General features: G+C 36.2%; 2 protein-coding genes across 2 annotated transcripts in view; one reads left to right on the forward strand and one right to left on the reverse strand.

The window, feature by feature from the left end:
* LOC129575033 (uncharacterized) overlaps positions 1-27,172 on the reverse strand; it is a 35,508-nt gene that overhangs the window by 7,126 nt on the left and 1,210 nt on the right. The window lies entirely within an intron of this gene.
* LOC129575087 (ras guanine nucleotide exchange factor Q) lies at positions 127-26,968 on the forward strand. Its single transcript, XM_055457980.1, has 3 exons — positions 127-3,187; positions 20,850-20,953; positions 24,994-26,968. The coding sequence occupies exons 1-3, from the start codon at positions 2,092-2,094 to the stop codon at positions 25,882-25,884; spliced, it is 2,091 nt and encodes a 696-aa protein (XP_055313955.1). The 5' UTR covers positions 127-2,091; the 3' UTR covers positions 25,885-26,968.

Consider the following 27,172-nt stretch of genomic DNA (forward strand, 5'->3'; position numbering starts at 1 on the left):
GAGAACCGTGCCAGTGTGTGTGTGTGTATGCGCTACATGGACTATGTATATACACGAGAGAGTGTGATCGGTATCATTAGAAATTAACCAATTTTTTTTTCGTCCGCCGAACTCAATTCTGAGTTCAGTCTGTGCTCGACATCCGACGAGATACCAGCGCGTTGTTGTTTTCTTCATCATCATCATCATCGGAAAACCGAAATTCATCGCAAAGATTTCTGCCTCGAAAGCATACGAAATTTTCGATATTGCATCTCTGCATCAACATGTTCAGTTCCGTTGTGACTGCACATCACAAATGTGATTAACACAATTATTGGATGGTTTTTATCGAAAAAAAAAGTTTTAGTGTTTATTTTTATTCAAAAAAAGGACCTTTCATTTTTTTAGTGAAATGTTGACCGTTATAGGTCCCTCTCGACGACAAAATTAGCTTCGAAAAAATGCTGATTAATTTCGAATAATTTATGCAATCTTCATCAGTGAGCCAAAGTGGAAAAAAAGAACCGAACAAAAATTCGTGAGAGAAACAAAAAAGCCCAATCGCAAATAAATTTTAACGTATCATCGAAACTGAGTTAACGGTGTGTGTTGAAAATTCAAATTGGATTCTGTTTTAGTCTTTTGGCATTATTCATTTTGTAAAGTGGTCAATCTGCATGGTGCATTCTTTTCAATCCGGAAACAAAACATTTTACAAAAGTAAAACCGAAGAAAATTACTTGTGCCGATAAATGAACAGAGTCGCTGATTTTGTTTTTACCGTTTGATTTATTCTCATTTTGCGGCAAGCAGCCCATTAATTGTGCACACATATGAAACACGCGTTTCGAACATTTAACCGTACGTGTTGTGTGCTACGTGATCAGATGAGGAAGCTTTTTTCTGTGTTCGACTGCCCGAAAAGCCGAAAGTCACACAAGAAAATGTACACTACAGAACAATTGATACATACGCCGGCTTGAACAATTTAGCGAGACACACATTTTTCTTCGCAAAACATTCATTTCGAGCGAATGCGATGCGGTGATACTCATGACGAGGACAAGCATACAGTGATTTTTTTACTTTCACCCATTTTCCTTGGCCAAAAGCCACACAGCCGACTTTCGATTCATTCAAACGCGTTTTTACTCGATGAATGTGTTATGTAAAACAGAGCTGCTGTTCTTTCATCTATCGGGATAAAAGGAAGAAGGTTTTTGACACGGTGAAATAATACCACAGTGTGATTCATTTTCAACATGAGTTCAAATTCAGTTATGAACTTTTAGCGCGTTCAAAGATAATGAAGGCAAAAAAAAAACAGGTAAAAAAATCGTGTATGAGAAATTGTCTTTCTGTGAATTTGATAGAAGATTTACTCACGACGACGACGACATTTTTTCTGATTACGTAAATCACCTTGAACGCCATAAATACGTGAATTCTAACAAGTCATAAAAGAACGACCGAACTATTTCGTTGTGGACAATTGAAACCCCTCGAAAAAGCCAACGAACTGTTTGGATCCCAAAAATACTACCGACGTATTAGATTAATGAATGTGACTGCCATCAGATAACAAACAGTTCATAAATTTTATCAGTCGCAAAAATAAATAAATCATGTTATTTTCATGGTGGTGAATGAATTGTTATCTAACATTTTCGAATGCTAAATTATTTTACGCGAGTGTGATTCACAAGCAAGTATTATGCAATCAGTGTTTGAGGGAGGAAACAGCAAAAAAATTTGAATAAATCATATTTGATCAACGCTGATTAAAAAAAAGTACAAACAACGAACCAAAAGAGAAGAAGAGCGGCCGAAAAAAAGACTCTTACTCACGTTTTTGTGCCAAGTGGAATTTTGAACTTGACTTTTTTTTCGCGCGCGGCTTGTGAATGAGACGTAAATTTTGCAAATTATGTGTGTGAATTGGAAAGGTGGACAAAGCTAAGGCACATAGATAGAGTACCAGATAGCCCGCTTGCTAAATTCCAATGTATGAAGTGTGCGATTTGCGTTGGATTTTATCACAAAACCAATACCAATAAGTGGACGGTGTTGCGTATAATGGTGACTTAGCGCACGGCGTTTCTGAGGTTAATGCCGATCCAACTATTGTTAGATTGGAGTAAGGCCCTAGTGGCCATCGTATGCTCACTCCTTTTGGCCATTTCATTCATAATGTGCACGGCAAAGCCCGTTGCAATTGTTGGCGGCGGCGGCGGCCTGAGCACCAACGATTTTACACCGGCAAATCGTACGCAATTACTCAAGCGAAATGCCATTGAAAGTGAAAATCGCTTGATGCTCACCACACCATCAAACGATGCAATGCCATTGAATATATCACTGAGTCATAATCCATTCGGATTGGATACGGTGAAAAATGATACGTCCGTTGTGAAATGGCACGTAAATGCAACACAGCCGGCTCGAACGACAAAGTCGACGTCGACGTCGGCAGTGAATCCATCGAAAAATATCCGTCATGGCTCGATTTCAACAACGACGACGACACCAAAGGTGGCTATTACAAATCATTCGTCCGATGCATCAAATGAATTAAATTTAGCTGCACTTAGCGGTGATGGCAACCAGCAACCAAACAATTTTGAACAGCTCAAAGTACTAGCCAGAACTCAACCGAACATTAAATCAAACGATCAACCGGTGGACACAACAAAAACATCAACGAACGAACAAAATGCCACTCGACATTTCAGTGCGACCAAATTCAATGTATTCAAATTGGTTGGCAAAAAATCACCGACTCGCCCAAGTGACGGCAATTTTACAACCGAATTGCCAACCAAGCAAACCACCACAATACATCAATCAACCATCACAACGAAAGCAACTATTCAATCAGTATTTCTAGATCATCTAAATAATTTTAACGACACTAAATCGCCGAACATTGATAGCATTAGTAATGATAACATAAATCCAAATACGCAAACTCAAGATATGGTGGACGCAGAGATTTTATCACGAACGGAACGAAGTGTTCAAATTGCGGCAAATAAACGCAAACGATTACATAATGATTCGAACAATGCGGAACGCATTGAAAGATCCGCCAATTTTTCATTAAGCAAAGCCACCAAACGTATCCAACTACTGATTAAAGGACGTTTCCTGCAAATGCTGCCCGATGGCACTGTCAACGGAACACAAGACGATCAAAGCGAATACAGTAAGTAGACACAGATACTTTTTTCTACTGGTTTCAATTGTGCATAAAAACATATAAAACTTTTGAAGTTTGTACCCAAGTTGATGAAAATCACAATCTCAGCAATAAATTAGCCTGAATGGATTTTTGCGGCCGTCGAATTCTTAATGCAAAACTAAATTTAAAAAAAACACTTTCACGTTTGCCAAAGCACTTTATCGTTTCTTTTTTTCACTCGTTCAAAACAACTTATTGTGTTTCAGTTTGAAAGTGACAAGTACACGCAATGATCTCACTTGAAACTATGCCGGAAACTATGCCTGAAACGATCCATGTATGTAAACAAGCGCTAAAAACATATTTTTCGCGTGTGTCGCTGTGCGAAGTGTGTGTTCTTCGCATCTGTTCCGTTATAATAAATCGTTGAGAAAATATCTTACTGACTTAATGCGACTTGGCTCAACTCTACTCGACTCGATCTCAACCAAGCCAGAACTCTTGAATTTAACTCTTCACAAAACTTTTGAATTCAATCGCAATGATTTGAATAATTTTGATGATCATAGAATAGTCTAAAATGTTCTTGTCATCAAATTAAAAACTTTCTTTGAATTTATTCAATTTTTGAATAAGCTATCGAATTCGAATTACCTTTATTTTTATTGTGAGTATCGATTTGCGTTGTATTCATCGCAGAACGATACCGTATTTGGTGGATTTTATTGCTCATTCTTTGCTGAAACAATCTCCAATTCTCTAGCTATAGCTAGATTCTTGGTTTATGTTCGATGGTATTATTCCATCGATGCGTGCTTCAATCCTAATGTTTTTTTAGACATTCAAATGGTGGAATTTAGATTGAACATTTTGGGCATTTTTAAAGTAATTTTGCCAAAAAAAACCGGCTCAAATCGCTTTTATCACTATAATGCGTGTGACACACATAAGTTGATACGGCCGACTTTATTAATTTCATTAATGTTGTTGTTTTTTCCCTCTCTCTCCTTTTCCTTGAATCATATTTCGTGCATAAATCGAAGCGAGTTTTGAGAACAGATAAAAATGGCCGTCATACCAGAGTTGTCACAAAGAGTTGCGAGCAGAAACAAAGCGATAAAATTGGCTGTTAATTAAAAAATGAACCAAATCAAGGCCATCGTTCGATGACCGCGAGTAAAATGGATTTTAGTTTAAAAATTGCGTATATTTTTCGTCTTCAAATTCCTGACAAAGTCCAAAACATCTTTGGCAACTAGTAAGAGTGTTTCTAGCGACAAGACCCCCTACGAGTGGTGAATAAGCCATTTAAATTCATCAATTTTTTCTTCATGTCATTTGCTATCGATTTAGATCAAATCGAACGAATTATTGCAATAACACTTGTTGTTCGATGCAAATTAGATTTCAATTTGAATTTTTGTTTTATTAAATATTCCAAGTATGATTTTTGAAACTTGGGCTTTTATTCGAAAATGTATGAAAATTTATTCGATTTTCTCATGTGGACAGAAGAAAACGGGTTCAAAGTAGCGGCACGTATATATTTACATAGGAAATTGATTATTTTCGAAATATTCATCTAAAATTAAACATATGCTCACATCGAAATCGAGTCGATTCCAACGACCGATGTCATCAATTCGTTATTTATTACAGTGGTGATTTTCATTCTGTGTGTTTGCCTTTGTTTGCCGCACTGTCAGCGATATCGATTGTTTTTGTGGTCAGTTCACATTTGATACGCGCGACAAAGTATATAATTTTTCGCTAATCAAATCGTTAGCACGATTTCAATTGTCCATACGAAAGTAGAAAAAAAGAGTAGGCCTCGGCGCATTGGCGAATGGTGATAAAGCACGAATGGTGATAAAGAATGGTGTTTCGCATTTCTACACGGAGAAAAAGAACGACAGATGAAATAGCTGAACAACCGAAGTGGCGATAATTGTAGAATACAAACGAATGTGCGCGAGCCGAACCGATTACATCATGTCAAAGGTCTTTCTTCGATGCTAAAAGTCCAATAAATTTCGTCATTAAAATTCGTAAAATCATTGTGGTAATAAGAATTTTCATCGGACAATTTCAATTTTATGTGTTGTTTACATGGGTTTCGGTGCATCAAAATCATTTTTATGAGTACTTTAAAGTTGCTAATTACCCAAGTAGCAAGTGGGATGTGGATAATGGTCACCGAAAAATGAGAAACAACAAATCTGCACCAGTCATCCTGAAATGCATGTAAAAATACCCGGTTTTTGACGTCGACGCGGCCAGAGCTAACGGTAAAATGGTTGATATATTTACAGTTCGTCGGTCGTTTGGCTTTTTTCTTTCCTTGTTTATCAAGTGTATCGTGATCTAGTTTCCCATTTTCCACATAATTATTCATTGCGTGATGAGCCGTCACAATTTCTTCTTCATTTTTCTTTCTTTTTTTCTGTACCCACGATTATTATTATCAATCACGACCACACACATTGGAAAGGAAAAGGGAAAAAAGAGTATCACCTCTACATGTCAAATTCTATTTAATAGGCAATTCCAATTGATCAATCGACGCAAGATAGATTGATCGAGATAAGACGCAATGGAAAATATTGAAGAAAAAAAAACGATCGGGCGAGCTCAACGGCCTAGCGTTGCACTGCACCGAACCCGTTCAATATTATCACAAATCATGTGAGATCGTTAACAATGTAACAGATATTGTTTACACTGTTTTGGCGTTTGTTTTGGAAATTCTCGCTTTCGGAATCCAAGAAGCACCATGTAAGTTTTACAAACGAACGAAAAAAGAACACATCAATTCTATCGCTATATTTAAACCATTTCGAGCGTTGTGTGCGGAGTTTTTTTGTGTGTGGGAAATGAAAATGAAATTGTGAATAACACGCAGCGCTTTTGGAATATTGAAAGTGTTTGAATATGCGTTTGACGGGGCAAGCCAATTGTGTTTATTATTAATGCTGATGAAGTTTGTTTGACTGAAAACTGTTGCCGTTTTATAACTCAATAAAGTGATTTGAGCATTTGCAGTGGAAGTGTAACGCGATGAAGTGGTGAAAATGGCGAAATTCAATTGAAATCTCTCCGCCATTCTTTCTCTCTCTCTCTCTCTCTCTCTCTCGGAGATATTGAACATTTATTTTCCGTGTTCGATACGGTTTTTTTTCTTCTTTTCTATGCATATTCTTCAGATTCCTGATATTGGATTATATTTTTTGCTCCGCGCAGCAAACACATGCAGCCACGGCTGTTTTACACGGGATTATTTTTAACGGTTAATGGATTTTTCGTTTCTCTTCCTTGTTATTTGGTGCGAAAAAGAAAACAACAACATTGTTTGAAAATCTCAATGACCATTTTTGGATAATTGCAATTTATGATAAAATATTCTGCGATTAGTGTTCATGGTGTTTTACAGTTTCAGGCACTAAAAAAAGTGAATAAATACAATATTCGATTCGTTAACGCAAATTTCGCGATTGAAAGTGTGTGTTCCAAAATGACCTCCGGCACTGGATATGACGACGGCGACCAAGAATTAGCCACATTTCAATTGCAATATTTACAGTTTTTTAACAGACATAATAAGCACAAAATTTATCCTGCTACGATGTGCTATTCATATCACAGATGAATAATATTCAATTAGCATGACGATATCTATTGCAAGCATGAATTCGAAGCACAAATGTGGCTTTGAAGATAAGAAAGAAAAAAAACACTGATCTATAGGTATTGAATACTGGTTCGTGTGGCAAATTACAGCTAACGATTCAAAGTAATTCCTTTTTTGCATATTACTTTTTTTCTTACACTTTGTCTGTGCACTCGCCTGCTCTCTCTCCTTCTCTCTCTCTCTCTCTCTCTCTCTTTCTCCCCCATGGATCGCCCGCTCTCTCTTTCCCGGTGGCTCGCCAGAGATGCTTCTCGGAAATGTGTATTTGAGAGAAGATGCCATTCAGATGATTGTCGTGAAAACGAAGCCTCGTAACACGCTGTATCGATTAACCGGAGCGTAAATGTGGCAAAGAACAACACAATCGTCATGCATATTTGTTTCGCGTCAAATGTTCGTCCACACCCAAGTCACAGATAATAAGTTATTTTCGATTCGCTCTTTATTTCTGCATCGACACGTTAAATAACATGAATGAAACGTTTGAAAATCGTGATTTCATCGAACTCTCTCTTTCTGTCATTATTTCATTAGAATATTGCACTGGTTCTATCAATTATTTAATTATACTGTATAATTTACGGCGATTTTGGGTCACTTTGATAGAGATTAACCAAGTTGCCACAATCAACATTTCCTGCTGTCATTTTTTTGGACTTGTCGAGTTTTTCCCTCGTGTGAATGGATGCTACGCCGTCATTTCAATCCATTCCTTCGATGTTCATTACAAAAATCAGAATGAAATTAACCGGGCTAAATTGACTTGAGAACATCGGCAGAGTCAATAGCGAATTCGTTTACTTGAAATTGGATTGAATGGATAGATCGTTTATCTTGATCAAATGAATTGATATGTTGATTGTACTGCAGGCTATGTATAATGCGCGCAAGGTTAATTGGCATGACACACGTATACTCTCCATGAGCCTCTGTATATACGACAGATAGAAAACGTCGAACAAGAAAAAAAAGCGTCGCCTTAGGACTACTTGCAGAACATTAGAAGTATGGCACATCGCCCCAATCCTCAGGTGACGCTCTTTTTTCTGTCAAATCAATGATCACAGAGACTGCACACGTAAATCTATCAACCATTCAACATTAATTGCACGAAATATAACCTAGCTGAGAAAAGGCTGTGTACTGTGTGCTTTTTTCGGTGTGTGAGTTCTGATTTTGTTAGTGGGCTAACGAACGATGGCGCCAAACGATTAAATGATGCATTTCCATGTAATCGAAGTGCAGCACGGGCAAGAGAGATCATTACGATTATGACATTTTTATGGTCTTTAAATTGAAAACGAAATGCAAATTCGTGTTCGATTCAAACGATTATACACGCCTGCGGCGTCATATTTATACAAGCAATTCCAAATATGCTTGGGAATACATGTATGTGTGCATTCTCGATGTAAGCATTGAACGGTCAATTTATTGTCTATTGTCAGCCGAATTTATGCATGTACGGTTGAATATTTTTCTGTGGACGTTTTTCAATAATAACAACACATTTACAGCACTAATGGGATACTAAAGCGCGGTAAGAAGACCGATATCACATTTCACATGATTTCTACCTCCAAATATCAATTTTTAAACGATTGTCGGGAATATCGAAACGAAACATCGTTAACATTTCGATTGGAGGAATTTTCAGAATTGGAAAAGGTTAAATATGTTTATGCATCCATTGTTGGAAGAACGCATTTTGTGAAATTGGATATGCATTTGTTGGTGCAGCAAGAATGCTGCCGTATATCAGATCGAAAGTAGTGTACATATATCAGTTGTGTGCTATTTTTGTGAAAATCGTCGATTTTTGAAGCACACACACGCACACACACACACAGTCGAATGCCAGTACAATCAACGCATTCGCGTTTATATGAGAAATGATCAATCTAGTGACACCAGATTGATTTTATTTTTGAGATTCGACTTCAATGCGCGCTATTTTTAGTGTTGTGCAATGCAATCGATTATATATCGTCTCGAATGCAACATTTCTTACTCTATTTTCGAACTTTCTCGTCTCATTACGGACGTCCAAATGTGTGTTATTACACCCCAGAGATGCATGCACCAATTTTATCGGCTATCATAAACTTTAATGCACTTTATAAATCAAATTTCTCGACAAATGCAAATTTCAAAAATTTATTTATTTTGTATACAATGGATGGCGTCAAATTTGTTTTCTATTTTTTTTTTCTCTTTCTCCATTAAATCAAAAACGTATTCAAAAACTGTGTGCGCATTTGACGTCGCCATAAAAAACAATCATATGAAGCGGCAGTTTTGTTATTTTTGAAGCACAATTTAAACAGCAATAAAATGTTAAACGGTTCTCTTTGTTTGAACAATGAATTTGATAGTATGAAAAAAAAATGGTGCAAGCGCTTCTAAATTCAGTCTAGAAATGTCAATTAAGTGCAGCGTGCTGAGTAAACACCCATCGATAAATGGTTAGCAATCATTTTTTTCTTCAAAAGAAACAGTGAAAAAGACAGAATCATGTTCAACAAGTTTGGTCTTTGTAGCATAAGGTCAGAATGATTGTAAATTTCAATTTATGCTGATGAAAATATGGCATTTTGTCATCGTTCCAATATTCAAAAAGAAATGATAAATTGTGATGCAAACCGGAGGGAATAAAACGCGTGAGTTTTTTGTGTGCGGCAAACTCCCAACAATTCAATTATATGCGACATTTCCAAACAGAAGCAAATATGATTCAATTTCCTAACCTCTTCGGCTCAAACTGATTTATTCATCAAAAAAAAAATTGGAATATGAATAGGAACAAAAGAAAGCTGTCAAAATCGAATAAATATTTATCAAATATTTATATGAGCAGATGGGCTTGGTGGAGATAGATTGAAAGCAACAAGATTGAAGACAAGAGGAAGAAGAGCAACGGAAAGAAGTTTCTTTCTATTGAATTTGATTGAGCCAAAATGCCATTTTGATTGAGAAAAAAAGCATTTTTCTTATAAAATGAACGCATTTCGAGAATTACTATATTATGCATTCAAATGCAACTTTAAATCACCATAACCAATTGAGTAAGATGTATACGCAATGCGGCCAAAGTGACTTGGACCGAATTTTGATCCGAATTACCGTCATTATTCATTCGATTGAAATGATTTTTTTAAAGCAGAACCGAGATAGATGAACCCTGTCAAATTTCTCTCTCTCGCCCATGACAGAGAATCCACATTAAAACGTTATAAATTTTTATTGAACTGATTTATAAAATAAACCAATTCAATGAATTGACTTTTAACATGAAGCCGCAATTCGATCGTGAAAAGCTTGTAGTGTTGTTTTTTTTTCTTCGACAAAACACATTTCAAACCGAACAACCGGCAAACTGATCCATTTGCGTGTGCATAAATTTAAATTACGCATTTATGGTTCGTTGAACTTGATTTCACAACGGCTAAATTGACAGAGTACAGAGAGAAAAAAACGCGCGTGCGAATTCATTCAATTTGTCGTCGTTATTTTTTCTTTCTCACTCTCTCTATGTATGGGGTGTTTGATTATCAAGCATTCGCATGAAAGGACCACGTTAAAAAAACACACAAATAGCTACGTGATTCAGTGATAATAATTTGTTTGGTACTGTGACACTTTTTTTTGCTCGTCCATTTCAACTCATTCATTAGAGAATATTCGAAAACAATACAACTAATTTAAATAACATTCTGTTCATTAGTCGCATTTCACAAAAAATCGTCATCAATTATGCAGTGAATCAGTTTTTTATTAAAACTGATTGCACAAAGTAGCAAGCAGTAGAATGATACCATATTTCTAGAACACCATTCTTCTGACGAGACTGTTTATGAAGCTAGATTGTTTTATTACCCGTCAATAAACCAAAAAATTGGGTTTTGTTTATTTAAATTTGTGTGCTGCTTTTAGCTTCAATCTAAAAATCAAATCTATCTCGTTTTATCTCTCGCTTGAATATTTATTGAGAGGGAGAGAAATAACTTTCCATATCACATTGGACGATGATAAACACTGTGTCGGAATCTAATTTATAAAACTTCGTTATGGGCCTCATTTGCTCATCGTACGTATCGAAATAAATTCAATTTTGAAATATTTTAACGGTTTCTAAAGAGGTCTGCTCCCCGATAAACCGGTAAGTGCGACACTCTCACGCGTCGTTATATTGATTGTTATGAATTGGTTTTGATAAATTAGTAACTCATCAGATGGTATCTATGTTTTTTGTTCCGTTATCCAAGCAGAGCGCCAACGTTGAAATCACTCATAGTACGACTAATCTGGCACACACCCAATAGATTCGGTCATAAAACCATATTCTATATCAAACGTCACACATCTTCGTATGAGTCAATTTGAGATGAAAAAAAAACACGAAAATAATCTTCAGTGCCACAAGGCATTAATCTCTTCGAAGTGTTGATTTTTTCCCGTCTTTGGGCACGACAACGTCTAATTGAATATATTGTTCCGATGTCAAAAGTCAAATGAAATTATCTGGCGCTGAACAAGCAATCGAATTCGATACGCACAGCTACTCGGATGCGCCAGAGAACAACATACAGAGTTGAAAATATCCCTCTTTCTCTACTCGCTGCACTCCGAATTAAAAGAAAAAGTGTCAATAAAAACAACACCGAGAACTGTAAACAAAAACACAGTCATGTGAATGCGTAGAAAAGAAAGAAGAAGTCGCGTTGATTTGTCATGTCAACCAAAAGAAAACATCAAACCAACCAGAAACTGAACAAAACGACGCATAAATCTCCGATGAAATTGAAATATTTTGATTTGATTACATCAAAGAGCGTGAGCTTATTGAGATTGATCAATTTGATGAACGCATATGCATTTTGTGATTGGTGCGATGTGTGTTCGTGTGTATTTCCAAAACGCGCGCTCAATCCATGAAAATAAAATTATTTATGGACTGCATATGCAATGACGTCGTTTTATGTACTCACAAAGGCCAAAGCAATTGTTTTATGATGAATGATATCGCTTTTGATGACTTCATACAACACATTAGCAGCATCTCAAATGCATCGATAATTGCAGCTGCTTCTAGCGGAAGCGGCAAACAATTTACAATCTGTATTTTGTATGAGTTCGGTTCGGTTGTGCGTGGAGGCTTGAACTATAGAACCGACCAACAGAACCGTGCAAAATGTGTATTTTTAACAAGAAAAAACATTTCAGCATCGATAAAGATAACATTAATTTCATGGTACGATGTGCTAATGGGATCTGACACCGGACTGTTAAAATCAGCCTGCTAAAAATCCGATTACATAATTCGGTTTGACGCTAATGTGATTGAGACAAAACGGCCGATTCCGAATGAAATGGTGTTCAAAATTCAAGAAGCGCACGGTCTCATTCAAAGAGGATATGCCTGTTATGTAAATCAAGCGTAGAAAGTTCATTTTTGCAGAAAATATGACAACGAAAGACTTAATTCGCAATATGACTCTGGACAAAAATTACATTTGCACGAAATGAGCTCATTCGAAGAGGAACGAGCTTGTATAATTTTTCGGTTCCGCATTCTGAGACGATGATCTTATTACGTAGCATATCGGGTTCTTTTGTTTGAGTAAGAAAAAGACGAACGAAGTCAGCTGTATTATGTATATTAGCCGTACAATGACGTGTCACACTCAAATTTAAGATGACTTTCGGCTGGTTTCGTGCATTTCATATCAAATATTCATTGGATTCATTGACCTGCGATTAATGCAGCATTAACCTAAAATTGCAGTCAAACCAAGTCACATCCACACTTTCTTCGTATTAAACTTTGAGAAAAATCCACTTAATTTGCATCAATTGGTAACTACGAAAACTTATGACTGGTTAAATCGATGCATAACCATAAAATTTGAATAAAAATGTGACCGCTTGAAATGAAATGATACTTTCGATGCAAAGAATTTTGTTTGGAGAGAAAACAATTCCCATAGTAAATAAAACAAAGTATCGATTCCTGCATATTTATTGTGGTACAATTTTTCTCTTCAGTTTACAAAACCATTTATAAAGCCATTGTAGGCATTTATGTTGACGTAAACGATGCTCAAATCGACCGATCGACAGTCAACGAAAAATTATGTCATAACCGAAGCAATTGTGATGATTATAGAGATTATCACGAAGCCACTTGAATAGAAATTCCAAATGATGATTTTGTTTTCTCATTTCGATAATACACAACCACATACGTTTGAATAAACTAACTCATTCCGCAGTTTTGATCGTTTGGATCAGTTTTGGATTTTAGATAAGATTCGATCAAAACGGAGCTAATGAAACACTCGAGAGGATTCTAACAGGAATTTATTTAAATGTCGACGTTTTAGTTTTTTTTTCAGAAGAAAGAAACAGCATGAGTCAAAAGATGAAACATACAGAGAAATCGAGAGAACATTTGAGACAGCGATCGATAAAGGCGCAATTAGCATAATTTGGAACGCGTAGAATTTTGTGTCCGTGACCTAACGACTCGTTTGCCAACAACCATAATCCACCGTGTAACGCTCGACACATTATAGAAGTAAAGTAATAAGAAACTTATTACTTATTACTTTCATTTTATTACTGTAATAAGATTGTAATTGTAATAAGATTGTAAGTTAGTATCTTATTACTTTTGGTGCAAAATAAAATTGCAAAAAAAGTTTCTTTTCTTCAAAAGTTTCATACAAAAATCATGTCAAATTTTGCAAGACACATTTTTTTTCAACATTTTTTTGTCTGACAAAAATTGACATGTTTTTCACATGAAACTTTTTTATCGATTTTTTTTTGCACCAAAAGTAATAAGATACTTATTACAATCTTATTATAATTACAATCTTATTGCTGTAATAAGATGAGTAATAAGTAATAGGTCATCTTATTAAAGCAATAAGTATGTAATAAAGTAATAAGAATTACATTTTTTTACTTCTATACGACACATTCTGATAAATTGAGGGATAATTTTACGGTTTAAACGATTACGTCGCCAACAGGTGTAAAAGAGCCTATTTGGTAGATTAGGATAAAGTTCGGATTTCAGTGGATTTATTTGTTGTTTTGTCGAAAGCCGCTTTGAGAGATGGGAAAAAACAATTTTTCAACAAGTGAAGTGGCGCTACGGTCTTTAAGCCTCGTTAGTGTGAAATTTGTGAATTAAACAAAATCTTATACAGTTCGAAAAAGAATTCAATTCAATTCGCTTGGTTTTAAATACCTGTTTCAAGAGATATTGTCGAATTATGTTGTCATTGAAGATTTCAGAGATTACAAACTAAAGAGCAATATAAAAATAAAAAAATGAAAAAAAACCATGAGCCGAATTGATTGCTTTACTGAATTTTCCCCATCAATATTTCCTTGAAATTGAATCTTTGGCTCAAAACTCAAGTGAAAACAGATAAATTGCTGTGTTTTCCGTGAATGAGCAATGTTCAGTGGGCACACTGATCCAATGATTGCCGTATATCGAAGCGAGAGCATAAAACATTGGTCGAAATGAAATCAACGCAAATAAATCAGATTAAAAGTTATGCTTTCGAATCAGCGAAGCAACATTGAATCGATTCGATCACACAATCCATTGCCATGCACACACATGCACTGAATGAATCAACAAAAAAGTCATACTGTCATAATATAATTAATGATTTTATTGAACAAGTATCGAAAACAAGTGGCTGGAGCTGCGAGTTGCTGTCTGTGTGATTTAATACACGTTGCACATTCGTCGCGATTATAATCATAAGTATAATCTGGTTCAGTAGAATCAACAAGTGAAGTAGTGTACAACGGTGATAATTTATGCAAATTTTGGCTTATGTATAATAAAATCAGCAAATTGGCCAAGAAGCCATGAGAGAGGAGGAGCTAATGCAAACTGGTTGTCGATATTATGTTCATACCTATCACATGAACGGCATCTCGATTCTTTGCAGATATACAATTTTTTTTTCATTGAAACCCGAAGATTGTCACAAAGTCCATGGTGAACGCGCGCGACGAATGCACGTCCCGAACTAATTAAATGACATTTTTTATAATGTGAATTAAACGAACGAAAAATAAAAAAAATAAATATGATCATTGTTCCGGATTTTTCTTTGTGTCTTTCGATATTATCCTCATTTATGTGTGACTCTCCAACTCGCCAAGAATTCACTTTTCGCTGTTTTAATGGAACGCATTGAAATAAATGTAATTTTAAAAAAAAACCATATCGACGTGAAGTCATGTTCAATTTACTGCTCAGTCGGCAAACGAACCGTCAGTTACTAAATGGCACATTCAATTAAACTCGCATGAAAGAAAGCAACAACAACGACAAAAAAAATAAATGTGTATTTCAAACTGGAAATTTCACTAAAAAAAAGCGTTTTTTTTTCTTCTTCTCCGTTCCCTCAGCAATTGATTGCTTCTTATCGAAAACAGGTCGGATTTACATTCATTTTGACTAAAGTTTTCAGTTTATCAAACGAATGTCGTGTATCATCGCACTCTTTTTATGTCAAAGAGTGTTTTTTCAACTGATTTCTTGAATTTTGGCCGCAAATCGGAATTTGGCCAGAAAAACTGCTGACTTTGTCGCATAAAATCAATCAACTTTGTGGTGCCGGAATTGTGAGACCTCAAATTTTCGTTAAAATGGAGCTCAAATAACAAACAAGAATGTAAAATTGTGCCCAACCACGAATCCAAACATATTTTTACTGACATAAATGTTATGATGTGTTTTATGTATCGCCTCGTTATGTTTTATTACCGCGGAATTAGAATTTTTTTTTGTCGTAAAAATCACGTCCCTCGACACACAAATTAGCATAATGGTAAAAGCATCAAAAACATAAATCAACTGAAGTGAAAGCGAAATCACTGAACCAGCTATTAAATATGGACAAAAAAATCGAGATAGCAAAGAAAAAAGTTTCGATGCTCTGAAAAGATAATCAATTTGAAGGCAGGAAAATGAGCTCCTGAAAATATACATAATTTTTTTTATCACAACTCGATTTTAAGTTCATTATTATTAGTGTAATTGAATTGAGATCGGTTACTGAGGCGGAAGTAAATGTTATTACGATGGTAATGCTCTTTTTTTCACCATTCATTCTCTAAACCGAGTCTTGATGGTTGTGCCGGAATGTTTACGAACCCCTCTGATGCTTGCAATGAAAAAACAACATCGAGCGGCATTATTGCTTCTAAGTGCATTGCCCCGGCATGCATTAGACAAAAGAATTGAATGTGACAAATATGAAAATCGAGGTCATATTTATAGAAAATACCGTGTGTACATTGTTGCATTTTAGACTGCTTCTAAGATTATGAACGATAAAGATGCGGTTTATTTGCTAAGCTCGACGCGATAAGCCAACGATAAATGCATTATAATTGCTGTTATCATGACATCAAAAAAGAACTTTTTATTCACAGAACGAGATTTCTAGTTCGAGAACATAATTTCATTAAGCAGCGGCCACAGCAGCTTCTTCTTCTCCATAGTCGTCATAATCGACATCTTGCAAATGGCCCGAAAATTTATTGCATTTAAAAACAGATTTTTCTGAATTATTTATTTTAATTGGCATCGAATTGCAGTCAACACAGATTTTTTTACTTCGCCTTTTTCTCTCTCTCTCACTCGCGGCGATGAAACTCTGCATAAAGAGGAATTGCCGCAAGGAGCGGGAAACAACCGAGCAGCCTCAAATATAAATATCATAAATATTTTATTTATGCTTTTTTATCCGCATTTGTTTACTTGTTGCATACGTTCGCCCGTTTTTGTTGTTATTCCATTCGCCGTTCCAGAGGGTGCATTCGCTCTCATTCATGTGTTTGTGGCTCATGGCTTTTCGCTTTCATTCACAAACACTCTTCCTTTTTTTCTTCTGTTCGCATTTCAAACGTATAGACAATTGTTGCGTTTTATATTATTCTTGAGTTCCTTTTGTTTTCGCCGGAGATACTGTTTTATTCCATCCACATGGCCATTCTTGAGAGAAACCAAATAATCGGCACATACTGTGCGAGAGAAGTGCGAATATGGCAATCATTTCATGTTATTGCACTTGAAACCTAAGATGAAAGCGCTGTCGTGAAATCGGAGCGAAAAAAAATCGAGAGAGAGAGAGAGAGAGAGAAAAAAGGACCAAATGCCATAAATCGTATGCGATTGAATTGCTGGTTATTGTGTGCACATTGGGAACGCGTTTGTTGCGCCATACGTGCTCATTCTTCGATCGAGTGCATTTTAATCACTTCATTTGAACAGATTTTTTTCTTCTTCGTCTTCATCCATGGTTACTGTTCATGCTCATTTCAACTTCATCGTTTTTTCTGTTGTTGCTATTGCTGTTGTTGTTTGTGCGCCGCCACCAATATTTGAAATTCAATAAATTATTCAGGTTTTGTGTTGTTGGCTCGTTTCATCTTTTATGAATAATCGAACGGAAACAAACACTGATTCCATCAAATCGGTTCGGTTTCGCTGTCACAACCACATGAAATCAATGACTGGAAAATTCAATTTTTTTTTCTCATTCGATTTTGAGTAGGGTGAAAGCGAATGAAGCCAATCCAACTGATTGCATTGTAATTGCATTTACATTGATGCGGTTGAGTTCGCATATTGTACGAGTATAACTGCTTACTTTACTCAGCCAAACATGCTCTGAACCTTCATCGTCTTTTCTCCTCCAAATATGTTCATTTCCGAAACTGTTTTTTGCCCTCTGATACAAAATTCGATTACTACAGCGAGCGACATTAAAAATGCTAAATTCATTCTATTATGGAACCATTTGACCCAACATAAACTTTTAATATTGGTGAATTAGCAGAAAAATATTTTTTTTTATGTTTTTCACAACACGAATCGTGAATTTCACCAAATAAACCGTGTCTTTTTGTACAAGAACTCGTGCTTCTGAGTCGAATGAGATAACTATCAAACTAGTCCCGAACTCATCAAGAATCGGAATTCATTCACAACTCCGCGCATAGATGATTCTAACGATAAACGTTGAAAGATGGATTTCTTTTGAAATTTGTTGTGCACATTTCGGTGTTGATTGCTTACGATTGCGTTTAGATGGTCGTTGACTTGTATTTCCGTTTTCCTTTAAGAAAAATAGTCGAATTTTATTGGATTAAAAGCGAGCCGTATTTAGCGAAATTTTTTACTCACTCTCTGTTTATTTGATTTTACATAATTAAGCGTACGATTGATTAGCTGAAGAAAAAACGTGAATGTGTATTTTTTTTATTCGCTGTCCGAATTCCGCAATCTCAGGTCGAATCGTTTGATCTGAACGAAAATGGAAGGTGCTTGCAGCCAAATTCGACATGTTTATATCATAAATAATTTTAACACAAACAAACGAACGCGGAGATTGAGTATTAGGTGCGTATGAGATACTATGAGACGAAAGAGTCAATGTGTGCCTGTGCATATAAACGGTGAATTGTTCCCATCACTCATTTGTCATGTATCTATCAGGCGCGATCTTGTAACAATGCCAATCTGTACACATAACTTTATAATCGATTATTTCTCGAAAGAAGAAGAAAAAACGTCGAAAAAAATGTTTGGTGCATATGTAAATAAGTGACAGGTCTCGTTTTAAGTCGACGAGTGGACAATAAAAGCGAAAAAAAAGTCGAGAGAAATAAATTACTAAAGGAGAACAAAAAAAATATGGAAACAAGAGAACATTAAATTATTCTATGTTGACATGATTGCGTACGACTAATAAAGTCGTCGATAAATTTGCTTACACATTCACCTAAAGGTACAGGCCTCGTCTCGTACGAACGAACAACAACGAATAAAAAAACACTAAAATATATTGAGACATGAGAGACTACGAGACACTGACTGAGCTAAAAATCAAAGACGAATGACTTGTTGTTAAAACAAAGTTGAGGACTTGAGATAATGACTTAATTTTTTTCGTTGCTGAACAAGCCGAGAGCAGTGTGGCTATTGCGGTAGCAGTTACGTAGGTTGTTTTTCACTCGTTTAAATGCTTTTAAAAACCACGTACACCTCGCAGAACGGATATTTTGTGCGTATAAAAGCGTGTGGTATCTCTTCACGACAAGAGAACGAGCGAAAAAAAAGAACAACAACAACGCATGAGACACAAAGGAAAAACGATTAAAGAAGCAAATATTTGTTCGACAAACTAGCTTCGCTTCATATAAATCGTCAGCAGAAATGATGAATTAACTTACAAAAAATACCGCTCGTGTTCGCACAGTCATTAGAAGTGTGTGTTTTTTTTTCATTCGTGGTGAGAGTTTAAAGTTTTGGGTTATTTTCTTTTTCGATGGTCGTTTTAAAAATAACAGCTTTTTGTTAAAAATAAAATGCCGATCAGACAAATCGGGAAAAAGTGCGTGATAAAAAAAATTCGGTGAAAAAAAATGGTATTTTGATTGAACCTGAAAAGTCTAATTTGAAATGAATGTCATTCGCACGCTGAATCGAAATTTTTATCGTGTTAATGGATATTCCACTCGCGCAAAAAAAAACAAGTTTAATATCTGATGAAAGAATGATAGTAGCGATACTAATGATAAAGCAATTTTTAGGCAATTCATAATACATTTTGTATAGGCGCTATGATAAGGTTGTTACGCGATAAAACTTATCAACGTGATGATCATCAGGCAGTCGAAAAAAAACGTAGAAAGTTTCTCTATCAAATATTTCATTCGCACAATTCGTGAACGAATTCTATTGAAAATTGTTTCTACGTGTGTTGCGTGGTCCAATCAATTGAATGTGACTATTTGTCAGCCCACGCGCTGTCGTCTTTCTGTTTAGTTTTGATTCACAATGGCGATTTGTTGCAATTTAGTCGCAAACCTATTTAGCCGGTCCATTAAAATTATGCGGAAAATTGCACACGGCACGCTTTAAAAATGGAAACGATCGAAAATAGCAGCAGCTCGATAAAAATCGGTGTAACGGGAATGACGGGTGTGCGAAATCCAAATGCAACAAGAGAAAAACGGCGGCGAGAATAGTATGATTAATTACATCGATGCGATCAAGTGACACCATTTCAGTGTTTTCGCGAGGATTCTATTTAAAGTAATTGAATGTGCGTAGTCAAGCCAATTTTGTCGTTTTGTAGCCACCACCGTCATCGCCGCTGCCGAGACATTCGATCGCAGACACTAACTATTGAGACAACAATTGGTTTTGAATAGATTTTCTATGTACACACAACAGAGGATGAAAAAAATCAACATGATTCCGATGCGATTGTAATCGTCGACGAACAATGGCCCGGTCTCGTGTCTATTGCTGTTGTGTTTGCACATCGAAAATCTATACATTACAAAATAGCATCAAATTGTGTCCTCGGCAATGTGGTCAATGATCTACAGCGCGCATATTTCATGAAATCAAAAGTATCGCTTACATTGAACAGCGAACAGACAAAAAGAAACGATCCAGAATCAATTGACGAAAACAGAATGCACACAACGAATGTATATTCTAACAATGAAAATGTAACAACAAATGTTCGTTCATTCTACCCAAAATGAACAACGAGAGAGTTGGTGTTATCGATGCGGCGGTTTACATGATGCTAAAATTCAATAAAAGTGCAACAAAACGAGAAAGTGTCACCAAAGTCGAAAACGAAACACAACCGTACAACTATCTCGCATGTCATACGGACCACCAAGAATTGTTGCCGCCGCACACACAAAAAATAACAGAAACGAAGAAACATTTGGCTCTGTTTTCTTGGTTGCTCACTATCGATGGCAAACAAAAACTCAATAATCAAATCAAATGGATGCCATTTTTGCATTTAGTATTTTTGCTCTTCGCCCGTCTGGTCATTGGCTTTTAACTTTAAGGATAATTCCAAACAATATGTATGTGCATGTTCACGACGTTTAATTCGCTTTTTTTTAAAAATTTATTTTCAGCAATTCTGCAGCGAAACACTGTCGATGTGGGACAAATACGATTGATTGGGATCGCAACTTGTCTGTACCTTTGCATGGATTCGTGCGGAAATTTGTACAGTTCGGTATGTATTTTCGATTGTCTTTTTCATAATGAATACAGCGGGCAATTTTTAACGAAACTGACGAAACAAGATGGAAACGGTTGAAATGAAGGTTTTTTTTCCTAAACACGGCGCACATTTACAACGAAAGTAAAATGTTTGACTCAAAGTGGTTTTAGTCTTTGTTCAAACCTAAATGAATTGAATCTTCATAAAGAAAATGCGTTCTAACACTTCAACCTTTCTAAGATAGTCAAGGAAGTGATAGTTTATTCAAAGGAATGGATGCTTTTATTGAGTTTTGTCTTCTCTTTAAAAAAAAACGACTTCACAGTCGTAAAAACGTGTGCGCCGAAATTCATCCGACAAATTGAAATGTAAGGAAACTGTCACTTAAAATGCCATAAATATCTCATCAGCTGAAATTTCTCTTTTCCTGCATCTACTTTGCAACTAATGATCAAAGGTTCCTGGATGAGTATGAAAATTGGTGTTAAATTTGGAACAGTGTCACTGCGCCGCGTAAAATGGGCCAGCATTTGACTGATTTTGACACAAAAATTTGTATGCAAGCATTCCAATGTAGTGAAAGTGTGTCAGCAATTAGGTTTGTTTACAAACAAATCTAAAATTGATTGGCTGCTCTTCAATCGCGTCTATTTGAAGGGAAAAAAATCGTCTATTTTGCGTCGTCATCGAAGAGTCGGTAGTGTTAAACCGATTTGAATTGATTTTTTCCGAAAATCTCATCGAAAAACAATCATTTGGAAGTGCAGCCGTTCAAACAAAGGCTATAAAACATCAATCGTATAGCAGCTATTCGATTATGTAGGCTTCGCCATACTGATCCCGTTCATTTTTCAACTTCAAGTACTAATTAAAACCGTCTATCTTCGACAAAGGACTCAAAAACGCTACCATTAAAACAACCATAACCGAGTTGATAAACACTCGAGATGCACGTATTTACGAGAACGAGAATCGATGTAACGCGCAAAACTTGTCTGTATTACAGACTGTGTAATAAATGTTGCTTGCACCCGAATGATGGCAAACAGCATCGAATTGTTGTTAGCAATAGTAATTACAACCCTCAATGAAGCTATACATACGCACACACACACACGCATTTCCAATGCGTTAAGAAACGAACAAACCGAATGCGCCTTCTATTCATGTGCACCATTGAAACGTTGTTCATTGAGCGTTCTCCGTGCGATGCTTATCTGTTCGCATCTATTCGAATTTATCACCCTTTTTATTGTTTTTCTCTCTCTTCGGCAGTGCATCCTTCTCGTATTTCGTCTCAATTGCTTTCTTCGTGCCGTAGCGCAGTGATAGCCCGCACCGAAAACACGATGCACAAAGGTGAAAGAGAACTACGACAGCAATACAGCATTTGATTGAATGGGAAAAATTCGTTCTTTCTTTCTTCGTTGTCGTCGGCTCGAAAGAAACTCAAGATGAAGAAAATGTAATTGGTTCCTGAATGCTGTCAATGGTGTCAAATAAACATAACAATTTTATGAGGCTTACACTCAATCATGCGACAGCTAGAAAGCCAATCATATCAATTTACACCATTTGAGATGCGATATACACGCACATACACACCCAATCGGCGCAGCAAAGGATGAAGGACCTCTGTCTCAATTACATGAATATTGTCGACGCTCGTCGTTGTCGAAAATCGATTTCTTTTCTTCATTTTGTGCATTGGTTCGTCTATTGTTTGGTATCTAATGTGCTCACACTCGCACACATAAACTCAAAAGTCAATAGATAAAACATTGACACCGGTCATAATGCGATGCAATGTGTCGAATCCAAAATCAGCTGCACGCCTTAACGTGTCAATATGTGCGGGCGCACCAAAATCAATTGATAACTGTTCCAGTTCCAATATTTTCAAGCGGCATGCATTTCATATGTTTCGCATAAAATTTAATTACACGACATTTAAATGATCGCTTTTGCCAGCCGCCGCCCTAAATCATTGAATGCAAGCAGGACTGGTTTATGACTGGAACTAAATGGCGATGAACGAGAATCGAACGAAAAAAAATCATATCCGTGCTAATGGAAGTAAAAGTGTCAAATTTTACGGCACAATTTGAATTCATGCGAAAACGGCCATAAAACGATAAATGTTCTGAAATTTGATTCACTTTTTTTCATTTTCTTTCAATGTCTGCCTTTTGCCTCTAAATATGTCATGTCTTTTCTTCTACATTCGGTTCATTTTTCACTCTTTTGGACAGCCGCTTGATTTGAATGCGTGCATTCAAATGAAAATCTGGCGATAAATGCTTCGTAATTCAGGAAGAATTGAAAACGATAAGTTAAACGTTCGATCAATAGTCAAGCCGAATTCAAATGGGTCAACATGTTTTACCGTCACTATGAATCATTCTCACAATTCAAATCCCATTCGGCATCTATCGAATAAGAAGCGTCTGGCCATTTAAAGAAAAATTCTTTTCCGAAAGAGAATGTCAATTATAAGTATGGAAAAAAGCCGTATGACAACTGAAACATGCACCTAAATCAATAATTTTTATTTATTTTTTAATCGCGCTTTAAGAACGAACCACGAGCACCATTCACCCGCCATCGACGAGAGAAACGAAAATCTGTATTCACGATGTGATGAAAGAATATTACCGCCGTTTATTTACACTTCACATTATTTTCGCTTATCATACAACTTCGGTTGATTCGTTCGTTTTTTTTTATTGGTGAAGTTTCAACATTCACGGAGATCACTTGAATAATTTTTCTTCCAGTTGAGAGCAATAAATTTCATTTCAAATTGATGGCGTCAGTTGCCGTTTGTGTGTGATTATGATAAAGTTTCAAAAGATCTGGGCACTTGAAATGCGCGCAACAATTAACAGTCGATCACCTCTCTGGGGCTCGGTGAATTGGTGGTCGTCGTCGTTTAATGGAGCAACGCGTTGCGTCTAACCTGAGTAAAATGTACCATTTTGATGGGTGTATCTTATCTCATAGAGGCGCCATGTGAACCACAACAACATATCATACCGCTTGACTTTTATTAATTTGACGCGTTTAGTATTTATGAATGCGCACAATGCTCGTGCGCCACAATTTCATTTCGGAGAAATTCGAAACAAATGTCAGGCGCATGATTTTATTACCGACAAAATATGATTCAGCATTAGAGAGGCAGGATTTTTGTTTGGATGAAAAGAGTCCAGATTTTTTGAGTCGGAAAGAAAGTACTTTTATCGCTAAGCGTTTATGACTATAGACGGATGGTCTAAGCGCAAATTATCGCTCGGAATGATCGTCGCAAAATGAAAATGATCGCATTTCTGTCTCTGTTGAGCCATTGATTCGTCGGACAAGTTTTAGAAAAAACCATAAAACGGCATCATCATCGGCCATAAAAGGTGCGAGAACATGCCAATTTAGCTTTGTTGAACTAATTATGTGGGCGAACTTAAAATCGTTTAAATATTTGTCTCAATTTGGTTTTACAACATTGATGTTAATCTGCAGAAGTAAATGTCAATAGTGAAACGGTGAATTTCGAAGTCCATATCAACGGAATGGGCCATTCAAACTGAAATTCGATTGGCAAAATGATTAGCGATTTAACTAAACAAAATTTGAATGCAAATTGTCCCATTTCAAAGACAAGCCGTAAAGCCATAAAAAGTTCACACATCGTGACTACTGGTCTCACACGAGCAGCTCAATCTGACAGCTCAATCTGCTTTGGCATCGATTTTTTTTTTTGCTGCTTGGCAGAAGCAATGTCCGACTTTATGATGAGAACCAAACCTTAGCCCATCATTCCTTTCAGTCTAATGATGGTGTTATGAAAATAGACGAATTAATTAGATATGCGATAAATTTTTCTATGATAATCCGTCAATCAATATTTTTTAATTGTTATATTTCTTTTCGTTGCTCGCATTTCGTTTTTTTTGTGTTCGCTTCGCGATATTCTGAACGCTGTGTTTAATTATTAGCCATCATAAAAAAGATTCCCTGCTTCATTTTTTTAAATTTTATTCATTTTCTCATTGCAGCGTGAATTTACAAACGATTGCATATTTAATGAGCGACTGGAAGACAATTACAACTACTACACATCGACACATCATTCGAGTGCTTGGCGAACATATTATATGGCCTTGAATCGTCTGGGTGTACCGCGTAAAACCCATTTGCCATCTAACAAGCCATTGGGTAAATTATCGACATATGTAAAAGCATTTACTTTGACCGTGCCAGAGCATCGTTCAGAGGCTGTAATTGGTAAACGCTTTGGTTTCAATCATGTTACGCACGGTATCAAGCATTTATGTGAGTCGGGAAAACAGCTTATGGAACTCACTCAAAAACAATTAGTCTATCCGGAATGCCAGAGCGGTAGTAGTAATGGTAGCATAAATAGTAGCTTAAGTAAAAAACAACAACAACAACCACAGCCAAATCATCATCATATTCGACACGCGATGACGCATCAGCATCATCGCCGTCCAGCTCCTGCATCACTGACCGATCGAGGATCGAACCGGAAAAATGCCGGCAGCGGCACCACTGTCACGAAAGCCGTCGCTTGTAACACAGAACAATGTCTCAAGAAGAAGAAAGCCAACGGCAATAACGGAAGCCGCAGTGGCGGGAACAACAATAGCAATAATAGCAACAGTAGCAATAAGAGAAATAACATGAAAAAGTTGAATGCGAAAAGCACAAAAACTCGACCGAATAAAAAAGCCACGACAAAAATGACGACAACAACAACGACAACAACGACTACCACTGAAAGTGCCATTTTATACGGTCCAACAGCTGGACTCGATAATGTTCCTGATAACTACGACGATGAACTGGATTACTCTGGATCCGTTCAGATATCGTCAAACAGTCAGACCGGCCTCGCCAGCGACGAAGACTATGAAGGTGACAAATAAACCTTCACACCCTCTCCCCTATCCCGTATCAAAAAATGTAACAATTGTATATAGCTCCAGCATTCAACATAGCCACACAACAATAACAATTTCTCTTCAGAATACTTAACCACAAACTGCGTTCATTCAAATATTAAATTATAAAAGCTTTTTTTTAAATCTAGCATTTAAGCGTAGCATCAAAAATCTCAGGTTATTTTATCTACGTATTTTTTTCTGTTTCATAAGTTTGGATCTAGTGAGTAGCGCGCGTTTCAATTGATTTGATACGAGACTTTGTTTTAATAATACACAATTGTGGCAATTAGCCATCATCAAATAAGTAAACCATTACACAGAGCCATGCAAAAAGTTATATATATATATATATCGCACGAGACGAAAATAGCACAAATTTTCACACACAACTATGAAACCATACTCGCAACAACAATTAGCATGTAAAAAGTATTTGTATTCGCATAGAGACACGCATCCATTGTACTTCACCGATAATCTTCATTTAACCACATGTTTATTCATATTTCCATATTGTCGTGACCAAAATTCAAGCTAAACTAAATAAGAAATTGCAACATTTACTTTAGATTTTGAGTTGATGTGAACAAGAAAGAAAATGGTTAGAGTTTCGACATTTATCCTCGGATTGATAAATCGGTCGAAATTGTTTATAAATTGCATCAAATCAATGTTTTGCTCATTTCGATTTAGAGTGACTAGTCTAACTGAGGCGGAGAAAGTGTTCTTCTTTTATTTAGATACATTTACAAAGATTTTTTTTATGTTATACTCTTGTGTATTTTATTTGTGTGAACTAAATTATTTTATCACTAGAAGCCAATCATCATTTTGTTTCTATCCATCATTCGATTTACGATAAAAATGTGTCCGAGTTTAAGGCAACTACTGCTTTTTCTTCTTCTTTCTTGTGTATATTTTTCTCTTCGTGAATTTTCTTGCCATTTTTTCTTCTTGACTTCTTTTCTACTTATTTTGATAAATAGCATTTTAAGCTGACACACGCACCGCAGAAAGAAAAATAATTCAAAATCGTTGCTCATTTATCATTCAATTTATAAATTACATGCAAAATCAATAAATAAATGACAAATTTAATGAGAGTGATCCATGTGTTTGAATCTAGTTTGATTGGTTGTCCAAACAACTATATTTACGAACTGGCAAATTTGCCGTAGTTTTTCCATGGGTTGACCTCAATGGATTGGCGTAAGTATTCGTTTATCTTGATAACTCAGTTGGAAGTGACTTCTTGTTAGCGTTGGATAAA

The sequence above is a fragment of the Sitodiplosis mosellana genome, unplaced genomic scaffold (assembly GCF_009176505.1).
Source record: "Sitodiplosis mosellana isolate CC-2019 unplaced genomic scaffold, AAFC_SMos_1.0 Smas_scaffold_1, whole genome shotgun sequence".
Lineage (NCBI taxonomy): Eukaryota > Metazoa > Arthropoda > Insecta > Diptera > Cecidomyiidae > Sitodiplosis > Sitodiplosis mosellana.